At 44.0% G+C, this 15,496-nt stretch overlaps 1 protein-coding gene across 2 annotated transcripts in view; it reads left to right on the top strand.

Moving 5' to 3' along the window:
* The first annotated feature begins 11,396 nt into the window (after positions 1–11,396).
* Positions 11,397–15,496, top strand: part of LOC119388998 (uncharacterized) — a 33,425-nt gene continuing 29,325 nt past the window's right edge. For both annotated transcript variants that reach the window (XM_049414908.1, XM_037656301.2), the window contains exons 1-3: positions 11,397–11,535; positions 13,564–13,721; positions 15,275–15,348. In XM_049414908.1, coding sequence (XP_049270865.1) covers positions 11,419–11,535; positions 13,564–13,721; positions 15,275–15,348 — 349 coding nt within the window. In that variant the 5' untranslated portion in view covers positions 11,397–11,418. The remainder of the gene's footprint in view (positions 11,536–13,563; positions 13,722–15,274; positions 15,349–15,496) is intronic.

Below are 15,496 nucleotides of genomic sequence, written 5' to 3'. Positions count from 1 at the left end.
ATATGTATGAACACCTAATGAAGACCGAGACTCTTACGGATGCCGGAAATGAAGAAAAATAATTTAGCGGAAGTCACAACTGAAGAGCGCAATAAATACGTACTCACGAGATGATCATTTTTTGCGTTACGTGTTGACGCCGCCGACATGGGACGCCGGCGATCAATTTTCGCGTTTGATGGGGCATGTAAGGCTTTCGCCTTGACAGTAAAAACAGTAAAGAGGATTGGGAAAACTACGCAGTACTGCATGAGGAAGCCGAAGTTTAAACGCGGCATGGCATCGTAGTGATAAATGAACGCGAAATAAAGCACGAAAACATGGGGAAAGCCCTATGAACTATCCCTCGATCATCGTCAATTTTCAGAGAACTAATTCATTCAAACCGGCTCTTGGTTCTTGGTGTATACGATGTATACTCGTATACAACCACGTATAGCCTGAAAGATTTGATATGCACGATAAAAAGTTGCAACCACTGCGTTTCCGCGACGCGCGAATCCGCCAGAGTCCTTGAAGGACTCCGTATAATCCACAATGTCCCCCTAGATTCTTCAGAAAAAAAAACCTACGTTTATAGCGGTAGTATATCGCGCACAGCGGAAGCAGCATGCATTTGTTGCCATCGAATTTCTAGCTTCCAGGCCTCATTCGACGCTAAATTGCACTGTATTAGACATCCCCCGAATTTCCGTGAGCGTAACATCACTCATAAGATGTAATAAACGTTCGCGGGTACTTTCAATCACGTTTTGCAGTTCTGTGGCGCGCCGTACAACTTCAGCGCCGCTGCCGCTTAAATGCCCACGCACGGGCGAGGGCGCCCCTAGCGGCTGCTCCTGTCCCTATATCAAACTTTCGCGGGAGCTTCATGACCAGGAGAAGTATTGAAGGACTCTGCCCCTACCCTCTACACCGAGAACGCCGTCGCGGTCGCGACAGCCTAACAGCCACGCAGATCGGGAGAATTCAAGAAATCAAAGTGGAACCGACCGATTCCGCAGACGAACCGGCGAGACGAATCCCTTTCCCCTAGCTGTCGCTGCGCTACGTGCTACGAGCCGAACAATAACTTGGAGTGTTCGCGAAACCGGGAAGGATCCAAACGAGAGGCGACAGAGGGTAGGACGGTAGGGTGAAGTCGGCGAAGAAATTATGTTGTTGTGCGAGTCGTGTAGTGCGGTCAGTTGATCTTGGATAATCGAGTGATGACACCGTGGGAGCACCGTTTAGAAGAGTGTCGCCGAATGACGGTGACCAGAGCTGGATATTGTTTTAGTGTTTCGTGGAAGAGAAATATACGAGAAACGTTCGAAGAATTGTGGGCTGCACACGTTTGGTGAATATTCAAGGCCTTCAAGTGTTCTTGGATAGTTTCTAATGGATGAGAGTGCATTTGTAGCACGGTAAGTTTGTTCCCGTTGTTTTAAACACCATCTAAGTGATGTTGTGAGTTGTAATTGATACCTGCCGAGTGTGGATATTTGCGTGGTGATTGTACTGCCTTAACTCAGAGTATATTTTGTTTGTGTTGTCAACTCTTGGCTCTAACTCTTTCTTTGGACCACAACCAGCATTAGTTGGCGCAATAAAAGGATCTACATTTAATTTGTGTGTGCTTTCGTGGTGCGTTTCGGTGTGCCGATAAGTCAGCCCTTGGAACTTTCCCGGCGACTGCCTGTCCATTAACGGGATCAGTGACTGAGTGACACTTTTCATGTCAGTTGAGTCAAACGGGCAGCATTTATGGAGAGTATTGAGGCCCACTCTACAAAACATTGGTACTCCAGGGCAAACTGTTGACATATATGGGGTAATCGGCAGTTCTAATAACGACTTCAATATTCAACCTGTAATGTGCAACTATAAAACGCCTTATCTACGGCCTGATTGGAGTAAGTGTCGGGCGTACAAACGCGGCTGTCGAAGCGCTTCTCCGTCAACAGCTGGACCGTTGTGGTGGCGCCAGAGCGGGCGCAAGGAGAACTAGGACCCGGACGCCGTTTCGGTGCCACGCAGCAGGCCGCACCTGTTTTTTTTTTATGTAGCGGCCGTGATATTACTAAAGCTGACTGGTGGTCTAATAATGCTTGCTTAATTTTCTGTTTTATCTTCATTAAAGCGTTGGTTGTTGACGTTGAATGTGTAAATCGGTATTGGTTTTTATTGAAATGTCCCTCTGTACTTAAATGAAAGTACAGTCTATCTTTTAGTAATTTCTCTAGTATTCTTCCAAATATCGAAGTTATGGCTATGGGTCTAAAATGATTTCGGCTTTTTAAATGTTTATTTTTGGGAATGAGAATGAGTTTACATTCCTTCCATCTGGCTGGAAAATATTCGTGTTTAAGACAAGCGTTGAAGAGATTTGTGAAAAATACCCGATATCTGCTGAATAATAGTTAGATTAATTGAGTCCTGATTTCACGTGGTCCCGGTGCCGTGTCATGCTTTACGTTCTTTATTGCTTCCCCTATTTCTTTTGCAGTAAAGTCAACATCGTTAAAGGAGTCATCGGCTGATTTATCTGTTTTACTTACCTTCAGACTACTATTAACTGAGTTTTCCTCAGTTGTATACAACTCTTTTAGAATGCTTGCGATAGTTTCTTCCAATGTTGTGGTGAAGGTTCCATCCTGTTTTTTCATACTTATAATGATTAATTTTTGTTTAATTTGCTCTGTCACTGATTACTTTTTGTTTGATTTCCTCTCTCGCTATCTTATTGGCTATATTAAATGGATTTTTGGTAGTTTCTGAGATTACTTTCTCCAAACTACCAGCTTTAGCTTTAGACTAGTTCTCCACGTATGAATCGTGCTCCTTGTAGTATTGAATTTTATAGAAGTCTCTAATCTCCCCTCTGTGTTTTTGGCATCTTTTTCTCATAGCTTTGACTTTCTTTCTCTATAGTTATGTGGACCACCAGATCTTGTTCGGCTTCTCACTATTTATTCTTTTCGTGTGATTTTGATATAATTCCTGTAGCTTATTACAAAATTTATTGACCAATCTCTGTATATCTTCCTCGTTTTTGAGTTGTTTTGATTGTTTATTCCAATTTATTTTCATGAATTCTTTTTCCGCTGCTTCTTGTCCTTTCTTCGTTAGTTTATATTTTGGATAATGCTTCTCTTTAAAAAGTTTTAATTCTATGGGTCATTCCACGCCAAACGTCCCAGACATTGCGCTCGACCCTCTCCAATTGTATTGTAAAAAATTGTGGACGTTCATATCAGTGCACTATTTGCCCTCGGAAAGTATTTTGTGGAAAAAAAATTTTTCTTGTCTGTTACAGTGATTTGAATTTTGCCGTAGTGGGTGAAACATAGGTTGCGAAAAAATATTCTAAAAAATACAATAGTTTACGGAACGCCTTAAATATCTGCTGTTTACTTGAAAAGTAATGGCACCATCTTATTATCACCTATTCATGACCACTACTTTGTCTCACAATGTGCTTTGTGGTGAAGCAATGCTGCAATTCTGCGCCCATTTTGATTATTTTTTTAAAAATTCTACGAATATTACAGACAAAATAGGACTATATCACATGGCTGGATAGTTGGCAGTAAGCGTGTCAAAAAAGTATTGAAGTCGTTGACCAAGTAGTTTCGAAGTGGAAGGGGCGCAAACATTGAAAAATGTGTGAAATGCTCCACGTTCAGGTACATGTAGAGTGGTGATGCAGTCCACGTAAAAATGCACGATTGGTCTCGTTGGGAAGAGTAAACAAAGGAGATTTATTTGCGAAAGTTTCATCGGAGTGTTTTTGGTTTTTGGCGAGAAACAAAAATTTATGTTGAGCGTTCGCGGCGTGCCTGGGCGCGGGCCCGTAAGTCCGCTTCACTGCGCCGCCACTGTTCCTTGGGGCAACGGAAGTATGCAGCGCCCACGCGGGTGGCACGATTGTGTGCTGCTGTGAGTTTTCACGCTGCTGAAAATTTGCAAACAGTGTATATGGCTGGCAGAATGTTTCGGAAGGGCACTAAAGGCTGCCGGTTAGTAGTCGGAGCAGAGCACGATTTCATTGCCACGTCACTGCATGCACACGTACGACAGGCGCAGAGCTTGGGTTGTGTTTTCGATCTCTGCGGAGGTTGCAGTTCTTACTTCCGTTGCCGACGTGTGGTCTTCGCCACTTGAAATGCCTGTGTTGCTGAGTAGGTGGTGAGCCCGGCATTAAGAGTGGTCAGTGATGATGGCACGAAAAAGTGAAACGTGCGCGTACCTTTGACTGAGATTGTAGACTCAAACCTTGCTGAGAGCTCAACTTTCTGGAAGACGCTGCATGCGATGCTTTCATCTTAGTAATCGCCTTGCGATTACTAAGCGAAGGCGATAGACATTTAAAAGGACGAAGCCGCCTTAAAGGCGGCTTTGTCCTTTTTTTATATTTATCGCTTTCGGTTTCCGTTGTACAGGCTCTCCGTCTAAAATATGACACGATAAGAGTATAGTCACCGTTCGCAATGTTTATCTTACGCGCTGCCAAGGGATGCGGCCGAAAGACGAACCTTCGAGTGCCGCGTGCTCGCTCGGCGACGCGATCACCGGAGCAAAGTTCACCTCTGTCGAAGATCCGAGCGTAAGAATACGTAGCACCATTCGGCTCCGAGGCACGAATGGCGCGAGTCACGTTCAAGCTAGCTGCCCATAAAAAGGAATTATAAGTGTATTCCCGGTGCGTGTTAGCCACTTTTATTATATAATAATATATTTTAAACGAACCGTCACTCGTTTTCCCTGACACTTCGTCGGCGGTACTGCGGAAAGCCGAAGAATGCGTGTCGAAACGTGAAAACTCGCAGCAGCACACGATCGTGCCACCCGCGTGGGCGCTGCATACTTCCGTTGCCCCAAGGAACAGTGGCGGCGCAGTGAAGCGGACTTACGGGCCCGCGCCCAGGCACGCCGCGAACGCTCAACATAAATTTTTGTTTCTCGCCAAAAACCAAAAACACTCCGATGAAACTTTCGCAAATAAATCTCCTTTGTTTACTCTTCCCAACGAGACCAATCGTGCATTTTTACGTGGACTGCATCACCACTCTACATGTACCTGAACGTGGAGCATTTCACACATTTTTCAATGTTTGCGCCCCTTCCACTTCGAAACTACTTGGTCAACGACTTCAATACTTTTTTGACACGCTTACTGGCAACTATCCAGCCATGTGATATAGTCCTATTTTGTCTGTAATATTCGTAGAATTTGTAAAAAATAATCAAAATGGGCGCAGAATTGCAGCATTGCTTCACCACAAAGCACATCGTGAGACAAAGTAGTGGTCGTCAATGGGTGATAATTAGATAGTGCCATTCCTTTTCAAGTAAACAGCAGATATTTAAGGCGTTCCGTAAAGTATTGTATTTTTTAGAATATTTTTTCGCAACCTATGTTTCACCCACTACGGCAAAATTCAAATCACTGTAACAGACAAGAAATATTTTTTTCCACAAAATACTTTCCGAGGGCAAATAGTGCACTGATATGAACGTCCACAATTTTTTACAATACAATTGGAGAGGGTCGAGCGCAATGTCTGGGACGTTTGGCGTGGAATGACCCCTATATATTTGTGATCGCTGCTCGGCCTTCCACTTGAAACTTCCCAATTTTGAAGATTTCCGTTGATGCTAGCGTAACATCTCTCCAACTCTTTCCTCTGCCGGTTTCGAAGGTCGGCTCTGAATGTTTGTTGTTTATTATCATCAGATTCTTCCTCAAGACAAATTCTTACAGTTCTTCGCCTCTCTCATCTGTGATACTCCCCCCCCCCCCATTTTATTTTTTGCATTAAAGTCCCCCCCCCCCAATTAATATGTTCTTTGTCGGTAATTTAATAATAATATCTTCTATTTTTGTTATTGTCGCACTAATCGGCTCCTTTGGTGGAATGTAACAATTGATAATTAAAATGACTCCATGCTTTGTCTTTAACCTTATTGCAATTAGTTTATCTTCAACCAAAATTGGAAAGAAAACAATGTTATTCTTATGTACAATGATCCCTGTTTTCGGATTATTGTTGCTTGCTATTATTTTATGTTTCATGGGAGGAGGAGGAGGCGGAATAAACTTTATTAGAACCAGTAATTTAAGTGCCTTGGCCTAGGCCTCCCACGTGGGGACGTCGAGGCCTTGCCTCTTCGCCGCCTCGCGGGCTTGCTGGATGGCCCATAGCTGATCGTCGAGGTGGGAGCTGCGCAGGGCAGCGCACCATCTCGACGAGAGGGTCTTGATATCACAAGATTTACTCCGACATATACACTACGAACATTTGTAAGATACGCAAGGCACAGGTAGCATCGCTCCCTCACATGCTGTGGGAATGTCCTGTCCAGTACCAGAATGTTTCATGGGAAATCCAATTATTTTTCCTTTTAGATGATATGGTTCCTGTATAATGGAGATGTCGTGCTGCTCGTCTCTCTGGTAACTTTGTGACGCTTCTGGTGCTTAAAGCATCTTTCTAAATTAACTTGGACGAGTTTTAGTTCTTGGTAGTTCTCTTTGTGAACCTTACCTTCTATTTTTTAATAATGTAACCACTGACGAACTCACTTGGTGGGTTCTTCAAAAAAAGATGAATAAAGTAGAGGAAGTGTAGGTATAAACGATTAAACCGACACACCGAACATTTGCCAGTTCCGCGACCACGTACAAACTATGGTCTTCAAACACTTTCCTACTGTCTTCCCTCTGCACTAAATAAATATAAACTATGCGATGAAAACATACGTTATGTTCCTAAAAACGCATTGCTTCAACTTATATTATGAGTGTCAACCTTCTTTTGTGTTTCTTGAAAATGTGTGTTTCTGCTGATTTTTATCATTTTGCTTTGTGTATTTCTATGTTAATATTGCAATAAGTGCGAATACGTTTCATGTTGCTGCTGTTATTGTACGGGGAGGTGGGACCAGTCAAGCTGCCTATATGCAGCTTTTATCCCACCAACCATGGGGCAATAAACTTCAGACTTCAAACAAGTATCAAGTTAAAAAGCACTCTTCTGAATGAGCCTGTACTGGGCTAGCCCTCTGCTAATTCCAACTGTCCTAGAATTTTTGCTCGCTCTTGCTCCTTCTCCTGATAAGTAGGGCACACCCTAGACATCATTGAGTGGTTGGTCCTGTGAGTCCACCCCCTCTTCTATGCAGGCAACGCATTCATACTCTTCGGACTTACACTCTTTGAAGTGGTGTTTCCCTCCGCATTCAGTGCATTTGGGACATTTAGTCTGGCACCATCTTTGGGTGTGGCCGTACTTGGAACAATACGGGCATCTTGGCACGAATGTATTATCGAAGGTTGGGCATCTGCTCCACCCGATGTTCACGTGGGATTTCTGATGCAATTGAACCCATGCCTTCCTTCCCAGGCTCACAATAGCAGTTTTCCCCCGCTTACCTTTTCATGTGTTGGTAATTTTCACGTCCACTTCATATATTTCAGTCCATTCTGTGAGATAATCTTCCTTGTGATATCCTCTGGAGTGAGGTTTTCCTCGATGCCGATTACCTTTATTTCAGGCCTCTTCAGTTTTGGTTGCTGTAGTTGCATCTTGGAACCCAGCTCTGGATTGTTTACAGTATAAGTTTCCAGATTCTTCAGCGCTGTCATCGATGTTGCCGTAATAACTACTCCATTCTTCCCTGGGCGCATTTCTGGTTCGTGGATGCCATGCTCGTGCGGGTCCACCTTCTTTCTGATGACCCCTTGGAGTTTGTCAGAGCTCATTTTGTTGGATGTCACAAATAATGCCAATTTTGTTTTTCTCTCTTCTGTCTCCATGTGGTCTCTTTAAAGAAACTCTGTGAATTCATTTTCTTCACTTGTCTTACTCTTCCCTCTTGCTGCTGCATCCGCATAGGACGAGCCTGATGAGCCTTCTTTTTGTTGGTTTTTCAGAGCTCCTTCCAATCTGGCAACCTCCTGCGTTGCCTCCAAGGCCACGCTCTTCAACCTGGTGAAATCTGTCAGTATCTTGTCTAATAGGTGCTCTTTTCCTCGATCTTCTACGGCCAAGGTCATGAGAGTTTTCATTAGCGATTTGTCGATTTTTGGGAGTTTCCTGAGCGTTTCTGCTGTTACTGATCCTCCACTTTGGGGATCTTGGACAGTTGCTGTTTCCTCTTGATGGTTTACCAGATGTTCTCTCTGCTCTTGTCTGACTTGTTGATTCGACTGAGGTCTTCCCTTGTCATCCTGAGGGCCTTGTGATGTCTTTTCCTTCTCCTTGTTTGGACAGGGTTTTGCCTGGGCCTCCTTAGTGTCCATTAGGGTTTCCCATGTGTCGGGTATGTCTTCATCGCAGGTCCAATCGTGTTCGTAGTCCGAACTGACCACTGTTGGTTGTCTGTCCTCCACTGACGTGTCTCGTCGAGAATTGTGACCCGTACTTACTTTGGCAGAGGTTGCTCCCCTTGTTTCTTTTTCTTGCTTGGTTCCTCCCATATCTCTTAGCTCAAGGGGTCGCTTGCTGTTACTTGGCTTCATCTGGGCTTTTGCCATTGTTTCCTAAGGCTTCCTGACTCCTGAATTTCCCTTGTATATTTTACTTCTCGTGGTGGCGGCTTTCTTGCTTTTTCCCATTTTGGGATCTTCATGACTTTGATGGTACTGCACTTCTTCAAATCTGGGGTTATGTCTCGCTTTCTGCGCGCTCTTGAGTGCTACATTGACTGCAGGCCCGCTTCCAGCTTGTGACACCAGAATTACCCTCGTAACGCAACTGCTACAGGTGTCTTCAATCGATTAGATACGATATGAATAATTTGGGCACCCCTGATACTCGTGGCTCACATGATTCAGTGCGCCCCCGTCGCCGCTCGCTGTACGGCCAATAAAAGTAACAGCTGAGTGACAAATCAGTTTGGTCTGATAAATTATGATTTCGAAAGTTTACGTAATTTTCAGTAATAAAAGAAAATATCAAGGACGAAGTTTTTTTGCTCAATATGGCGTCGAAATCTCGGCCCATGACTGTTAGTGTGACGTCACTTTTTTGTAGCATCGGTAGCATCAACGCAATAAAGTTTACAGAATATTTCTGTGTTAAATCTGTGGCTTGATCGGTGACACACCTCATAACGACCTCGTTCTGAGAGGCCTATCGGATCCCAGAGCGCTGTTTCTTCTACCCAGCAGGTGGTTGCGTTGCGCGTCGCGCGAACAAGTCGTGCCTACCTAAATGCACACTTGAAACGACGTCAGAGAAGTCCAAGCGCGGCACCCGTAACGTTGGTATTGCTGAAAATTATTCGCTCTTCGGCAACACTAATGTATTTTTCTTTTAATCTAGCAATTCAGATATGTAATAACGATGAAAATAGCGCGCAAACGGGACAGGAAATAAGGTAAGAGGCGATCAAGGTTTATATTTCAATGTGTAGACAAGAAAGGGCACAAAAAAGTGAAAACGCATGTCACAAATTGTCAAGGAAAATAAGTTAAGGTTCCAGGCACGCGATAGATGAACGGGGAAGGAAGCGGTTAACATTTTCATCTCGCAGCATGAGAGCGCCCTATAAAGCAGTTGGACACCATCTGAGCTGACATTCAAAGAGCCGCGCTCGAATTGCTAAAACCTCGGTAACCTCGCGCGTGCGATGATCCGCATGATTCTAATTTCGAGGTTTCGGTGATTCTTAATTCCTAAATTCGGTGATTTAGATCAATTTTCCGCTACATTTGTACGACCCGTCATGAACTGGCTATGTTGCTGCCATATTATGTTTCATATATGCTTTTGGCATACATGCAGAGGGCGTCACTCAGCCGGTGCTCAGCCTGCGACATGTACAAACGGCTGCAGCCTCGGAGGAATGTGATAGACGACCACCGTGATGCTTCTGGAGAATGGCATGGCACTACTTGTTTCTTCGGGCATCATTCCTTCTTCCGATAGTTAGCCTTGTTGATCCTTCTGCAGAAGTCGTTGAGGTTGACGAGGGCAGCGAACCCTACTGATACTCCCGCCCTGCGTGCTACCTGCTTCGGCGTATAAGGCGCCTTGTGCACATACGGATGACAGCGCGTTTCTGTCGATCGCTGTGTATTTCGATTTTCTTCGTGAAATGTTTCGCCTGTTGGGCAGTTTCATTTTCGTAGAAGCTCTGTGAGAGTATTAACCTTTTTGGTGGTGGGGGTGTGGAGGGCTGAAGGTGTCAGGCTGCTCGGAAACGCAGCTTCTGAAAGCGGATACGTTCGGAAGCGTTTGCGGCTACTTATCGAATTTGCATAATTTTTATTAAGATGTTTCTTTAAAAGACGTACTCAGCGAAACAATATCTCAATATAGTTTCATTATTGTCTTCAATAGCGTCTTTAAAGACGGCCATCTAGAATATGTTCTTAGAAAAAAGGTTATTCTCTTTGGTATGCAATGTCACGTTGGGGAATTTAACGCCAGAGCCTGCGAACGATTTCTCCAGAGCTTCGAAAAGCCGCAAGGGTGACGTAAAGTAACAAGGTTAGGCGAACTGTAGCGAACTTGCATATTTCCTAGCGAACGTAGCGCGCTGCGAAATACACAGCACGCATTCACAATAGTCGGCAATTCTTCATTTCACCATGGCAGAGAGCGCTTAACACAGTCAAACCCGGCTATATCAAACTCGGGTAAATCGAATTGCCCTTTATATTGAACTATTTATATCGAACTTAAGCAGTCATCACGATATCGTCGAAGTACTACACACCAACATTGTCTACACACAATCACAGTTTCTCATTCAGCATTAAATATTTTCTACAAATCACTCTCTGTCTCAGCATAGAATGCTTAGAGTTGAAAAGGTTTTTATTTTTCGATTTCGTCGCATAAGGCTGCATTGGATGGATTGGACAGAGACAGGGCATACCTTTCGCGTGAAAAAGGCGGAGGTCCATCACACTCAGTTTAAATTCATAAGGTGTAAGCGCTGAATGGCACCCGATCCCCATCAAGACGAGCAATATAAACGTATTTCTAAGCGCAATTTCGCTCGATCTCGCTACATTCGACCCCAATTCAAACGGTGGTCGAACTCCTCATCTGCAATCGTAAAGAAGAGCACAGGAAGCATGGTTATCGCAGCTCGCAGGAACAAAACATTACGCGCCTAACGTATTGACGCAGACACGAACTGCGTGCGCCAGTGCATTGTACCTAGTGTACATTTATGTACAACTGAAAAATCACAAGGCGCATCCTTTCGTCATTCAGTTTGTCGCTCCGAAGCTTGGCAAACGTGATGTATGCTTCCTTTTGACAAAGACCTCACCGGTGCAGATGTGAGAGCGGAGACAGGCAAACCATTACCTTCAGTACGAAGCACGTGGCGACCGTCCCTTAAATCACGTGCGTGCTATAAAATAGCATGTGCTCACAACAAACGATGCTGTCGTTCACCGGCGCAGTGAGAAGGATGACGAACGTCGCGTTTGCTCTCGCAGCGTTTGCTTTCGCAACTGCCAGCGCAGGGGCAAGTTCTAGGTGGCCCGACATTGATCCGGACCTCGGCGCCTATCAAGACGAAACCACCGTAAGTTCCTTGCGCATAAAGCTCCACGAATGTAAAACGAGCTACTAGTCGCCAGCCGATAGAGCCTTGACGCAAGAACCCAACAGTCATCGCTGTTACAATGCTCACTGGCTCGACGAGAAACCTATACCGTACGTGTACGTGTACGTGTCGTAGCTAAATGTCCATCCGGCCCACTTCATCAAGATTCCGATCTCTAATCAAGTACCATGCGTCGTTGGTACTGCTTAACGTAGCGCTAAACGGAAGACACACTAATCAAAATTTGTGATCAAGGGACACTGTCCTATAAACACGACATTTTCATATTTGGAATCATCATCATCACCTTCTTCTATTTCAAGTTCTATTAGTACATGAAAACACACAACGCTTCTTAGACCCATAGCCATTGGCCAGTAGGGGTTGTAAATAGATATGTCATTACTTGAACCAATTGCGTTAAAAAAGCAGGTATTTCAAAGTGCACATCAATGAAAAGCAGAGAACAAGTAAACAAACATGCGGTTAAAACGCAAGGAAAAGAAACATATTTATGATAAGATATCTCAAATTATCGTACAACATAATGGTACATACTTGAAACAGTGTATCTTTACTATTCAACAAAATTTAATGCAGATGATTATGTAAAGCATGCAAAACATGATTTTGCTAGGCTTTTAATCGATTTGTAATAAAACAGAAAATGAAGCAAATGTATGTGCTATAGTGTGATGGTTCATTTATTTTTTTTAGAGAAAATGTCTTCCAAGTGCTTAGGGAAACCTTTTTAGTTCGTTTACTAGGCACGGTATATTGTTCCAGACCGATCATTTTCCACAAATGTTGTTAGTAGGCGGGAGATCGAAATCTTGTGTTTCAGCGCGTCTAGTAAGGTGGAAAGTGTACGAAAAGATTGATATATGAAACGACGATGCGCGACGATGTGCGACGGCACTCCCACCGACATTTTTTGTTTTTGGTTTTGGTATAACGACTCGTCAAGCTTCTTACGAAGCACTTTAAACTTCGTCAGTCTGATTGCCTTTAGAAGATAGCACAGTCCGACATCTTCCGTAACTACAACGATTATTTGAGCATCGTGTGACTAGTATGCGGTTCTTTACTTCTTGCTCTCCTTAATTTATCTATTATTATCCTTACAGAGAAATTGCAGGCACAGAGGACGTCAGTGTATGTTGATATTTGTGATGCCAAGTTTACTTTCGAGATATTCTTTTACCCGCACAAACAGCGCTCGTCTGTTCCGCTTGTCACCGCTCGTCTCTCCTAGCTGTTAATTTGCTTACCGTTCTTATTTTATGTATTCTACCTACTATTTTGCATTTCTCCCCTCTTTGTGTACGATCGCCAACGGGACACAACTTTGGTTTCCCTTATCCTTCGATACAGGCAAGAATGCTAGAGGCCCGTGTGCTTAGATTTAGGCGCACGTTAAAAAACCCCAGGTGGTCGAAGTTTCCGGAGCCCTACACTACGGCGTCCCTCATAATCATACCGTGCTTTTGGGATGTAAAACCGCAATAATTATTACTAATTGGTTACCCTTATCACCTTTTTCCTTTCCTTCATCCCTCTCTAATCGCGCATTTTGTATCAGCACATGCGTATTAGCTCGCTAAGATAGCCACCTCATATATTTTAGTGCATTATCTGTGCGGTCTGTGTAAGACAACGTCTATGTTATTACAGAAATGAATTGTGCAATCAGCTATGCTTTGAACCACTCAGACATTGTGAAATCACAATATGAAGTTGCCACTATCAACATGCCTTGCGTTACACCCAGTGGTGGGTGCGTACGATGGTATGCGTCCGACTAGCGTGTTAGCGTGCCGTACACATTAACCGGGTGCGCGCTACGTTTTGGCGCCCTTTATGTGTAGCACGGCACTGACGAGGAACACAGAATGGACGACACGAGCGCTGACCCTTGCCCCTGGTATGTCTGTCGGCTGCATATATAAGCCAAATGTGTTAACATGCGAACTCGCCTAATTTGCTCTGTCGACTCTTTCGTTTCAGTGTTTCCCTTTCGAGTCCAACCTGCACCAGATTTACCGCAATTTTGCGAACGACCCCTACTTGGGAGGAGATGCGAAATGCCTTCGAACTGGTTCCACGGGAGCTCTCGCTGACTCGTCCCTGAATACAACTTTCAAATATGGCTCTCGTGGCGTACTGTGAGCAAAACGTACTTTTCGTCTGCTGCATTCAAAAGCGGAATGAGTTGCACCAAAATCTTGAAAGGGGACCCTCTTGTTGTACGTTGCACTTATTGGACTGAGGAAAGCACATAGTAGCGCATGAGTGTAGGTTTCTATACCGTTATGAGAGCTGATAGCCAAGAGTGACTGATACAGGTAACAGCCAAAACTAGCCAGTGCTGCTAATCTGCGAATAAACATTATTGTCTTCAAGCAGCATACTTCAGAATAACTCTTAAAATTATTATCTTGTGATTCGAAATTTCCTTATTACAGTTCTATAGGATAGTTTTTACGCGCTAGTTTACACCGCTACGAGTTAATTATCTATCAGAGCTCGGAAGATATGAGAGTGCATTTGCAACTCCGCAACTCAGCTGCGCGTCCCGTTACCAGAGGATAAACGTCACGTATGACGTCACAGCACCCTCCGGTTTGAATGAAAGGCAAGGTTCTGCTTGGCGTCGCATAATAAGTATCGCTATTTTGGCAGTGTCAGTGGTTGGCCCGTGCCAATAGGGGGGGGGGGGGCAGTGACACGCCGTGCTGCTTTGCGGTTCTGAATATTTTGCCAGCGCCGTTACTGCCAGAACCAAAGCCGACAGCGACATGCCGCTCTACCAGTGTCGTCATACGTGACCTTTCTCCACAAGTCACCGTGACGCCGAGCTGTTGAGGTCAAGTAGCCTCTGCACAAAATGTATTTGTTGTGGCCTACCGGAAAGCACTTTCAAAGACTGCCCATTTATGTCCTCTAAATCGATTTGTATTAAAACTGTCATTGTTGGAAAGTGAAACTTTAATTTAGTTGTTAGACTAAATAAACTCAACACATATATCGAACTCTTGAAAGGTGCACAAAAAAGAAATGATGCTCCAGGTGCTTGCAAACATTCGACTCCCAGTGGAATAGTCTTGTTGGCCCGTGCTTCACCTATGATATCAAGCGAGTACCGTAGTCGTCAGCAGTGGCATTCGCTAACGCACAACATTCCTGCTATTTGATCTTTTCTGGTCACTAAAATACTGCCTCATGCTTCATAGAATGCTGATGAGAACTGTCAATAAAAAACAGCCTTCTTGGTCATTTTATGCCTACAAGTGAGATATCCGCGTTCTGTTGGGAACGACATCTTGTTCAAGCACCAATGTACTAGAATTGCTTTGCGACGCGGTTGCTAATAACGTAGACTGAAGAGTGAGCACTTATGATGCAGAAGTGCATTAATTAATATAGATTGTACATTAGTCTTTTTTATGTTAGATTCACTTTTTAGGACTATCATTGGCAGTTCATGGCAGTTGATTGTTCCGGAACTACACCTTACTGATCGCGCCAAGCGGAAGTGCCGATATCGTCAAATGTTATCGACGTCTTGGCGGTTATAAAACTGTGTTCTCGCTCTCAGTGACCCTCACTTTTGCAAACATTGCAAGTAAGATGTTACATTTCGATAAATTATTTATTATCTCGCTCATGCGATGTATGCGTTTGATGTACTTACGTTTCCTTTCTCTGTTTCTTGCAGACACGTCACATTTACTTTAATGTCGTCGCCAGGATACACGGCTAAAAACGTGGTTTACTATCACCCGACGAAGAGTAAGGATGTTACTCGATCCAAAAATAACCTGAAGTAGATTACGCAAGTTCCAAATCTCTCTGTGCCTCTATATGCCTTGCGACGGGTTACGATCTGAAAAGCATCCATGCAGTGAATACGGGGGTCAGTGGCGTATCAACTTGTTCG

This window comes from Rhipicephalus sanguineus, chromosome 4 (genome assembly GCF_013339695.2).
Source record: "Rhipicephalus sanguineus isolate Rsan-2018 chromosome 4, BIME_Rsan_1.4, whole genome shotgun sequence".
NCBI classification, from domain to species: Eukaryota; Metazoa; Arthropoda; class Arachnida; order Ixodida; family Ixodidae; genus Rhipicephalus; species Rhipicephalus sanguineus.
The sequence above is the reverse complement of the archived record's forward strand: the minus strand, read 5'-3'. Positions and strand labels throughout refer to the sequence as shown.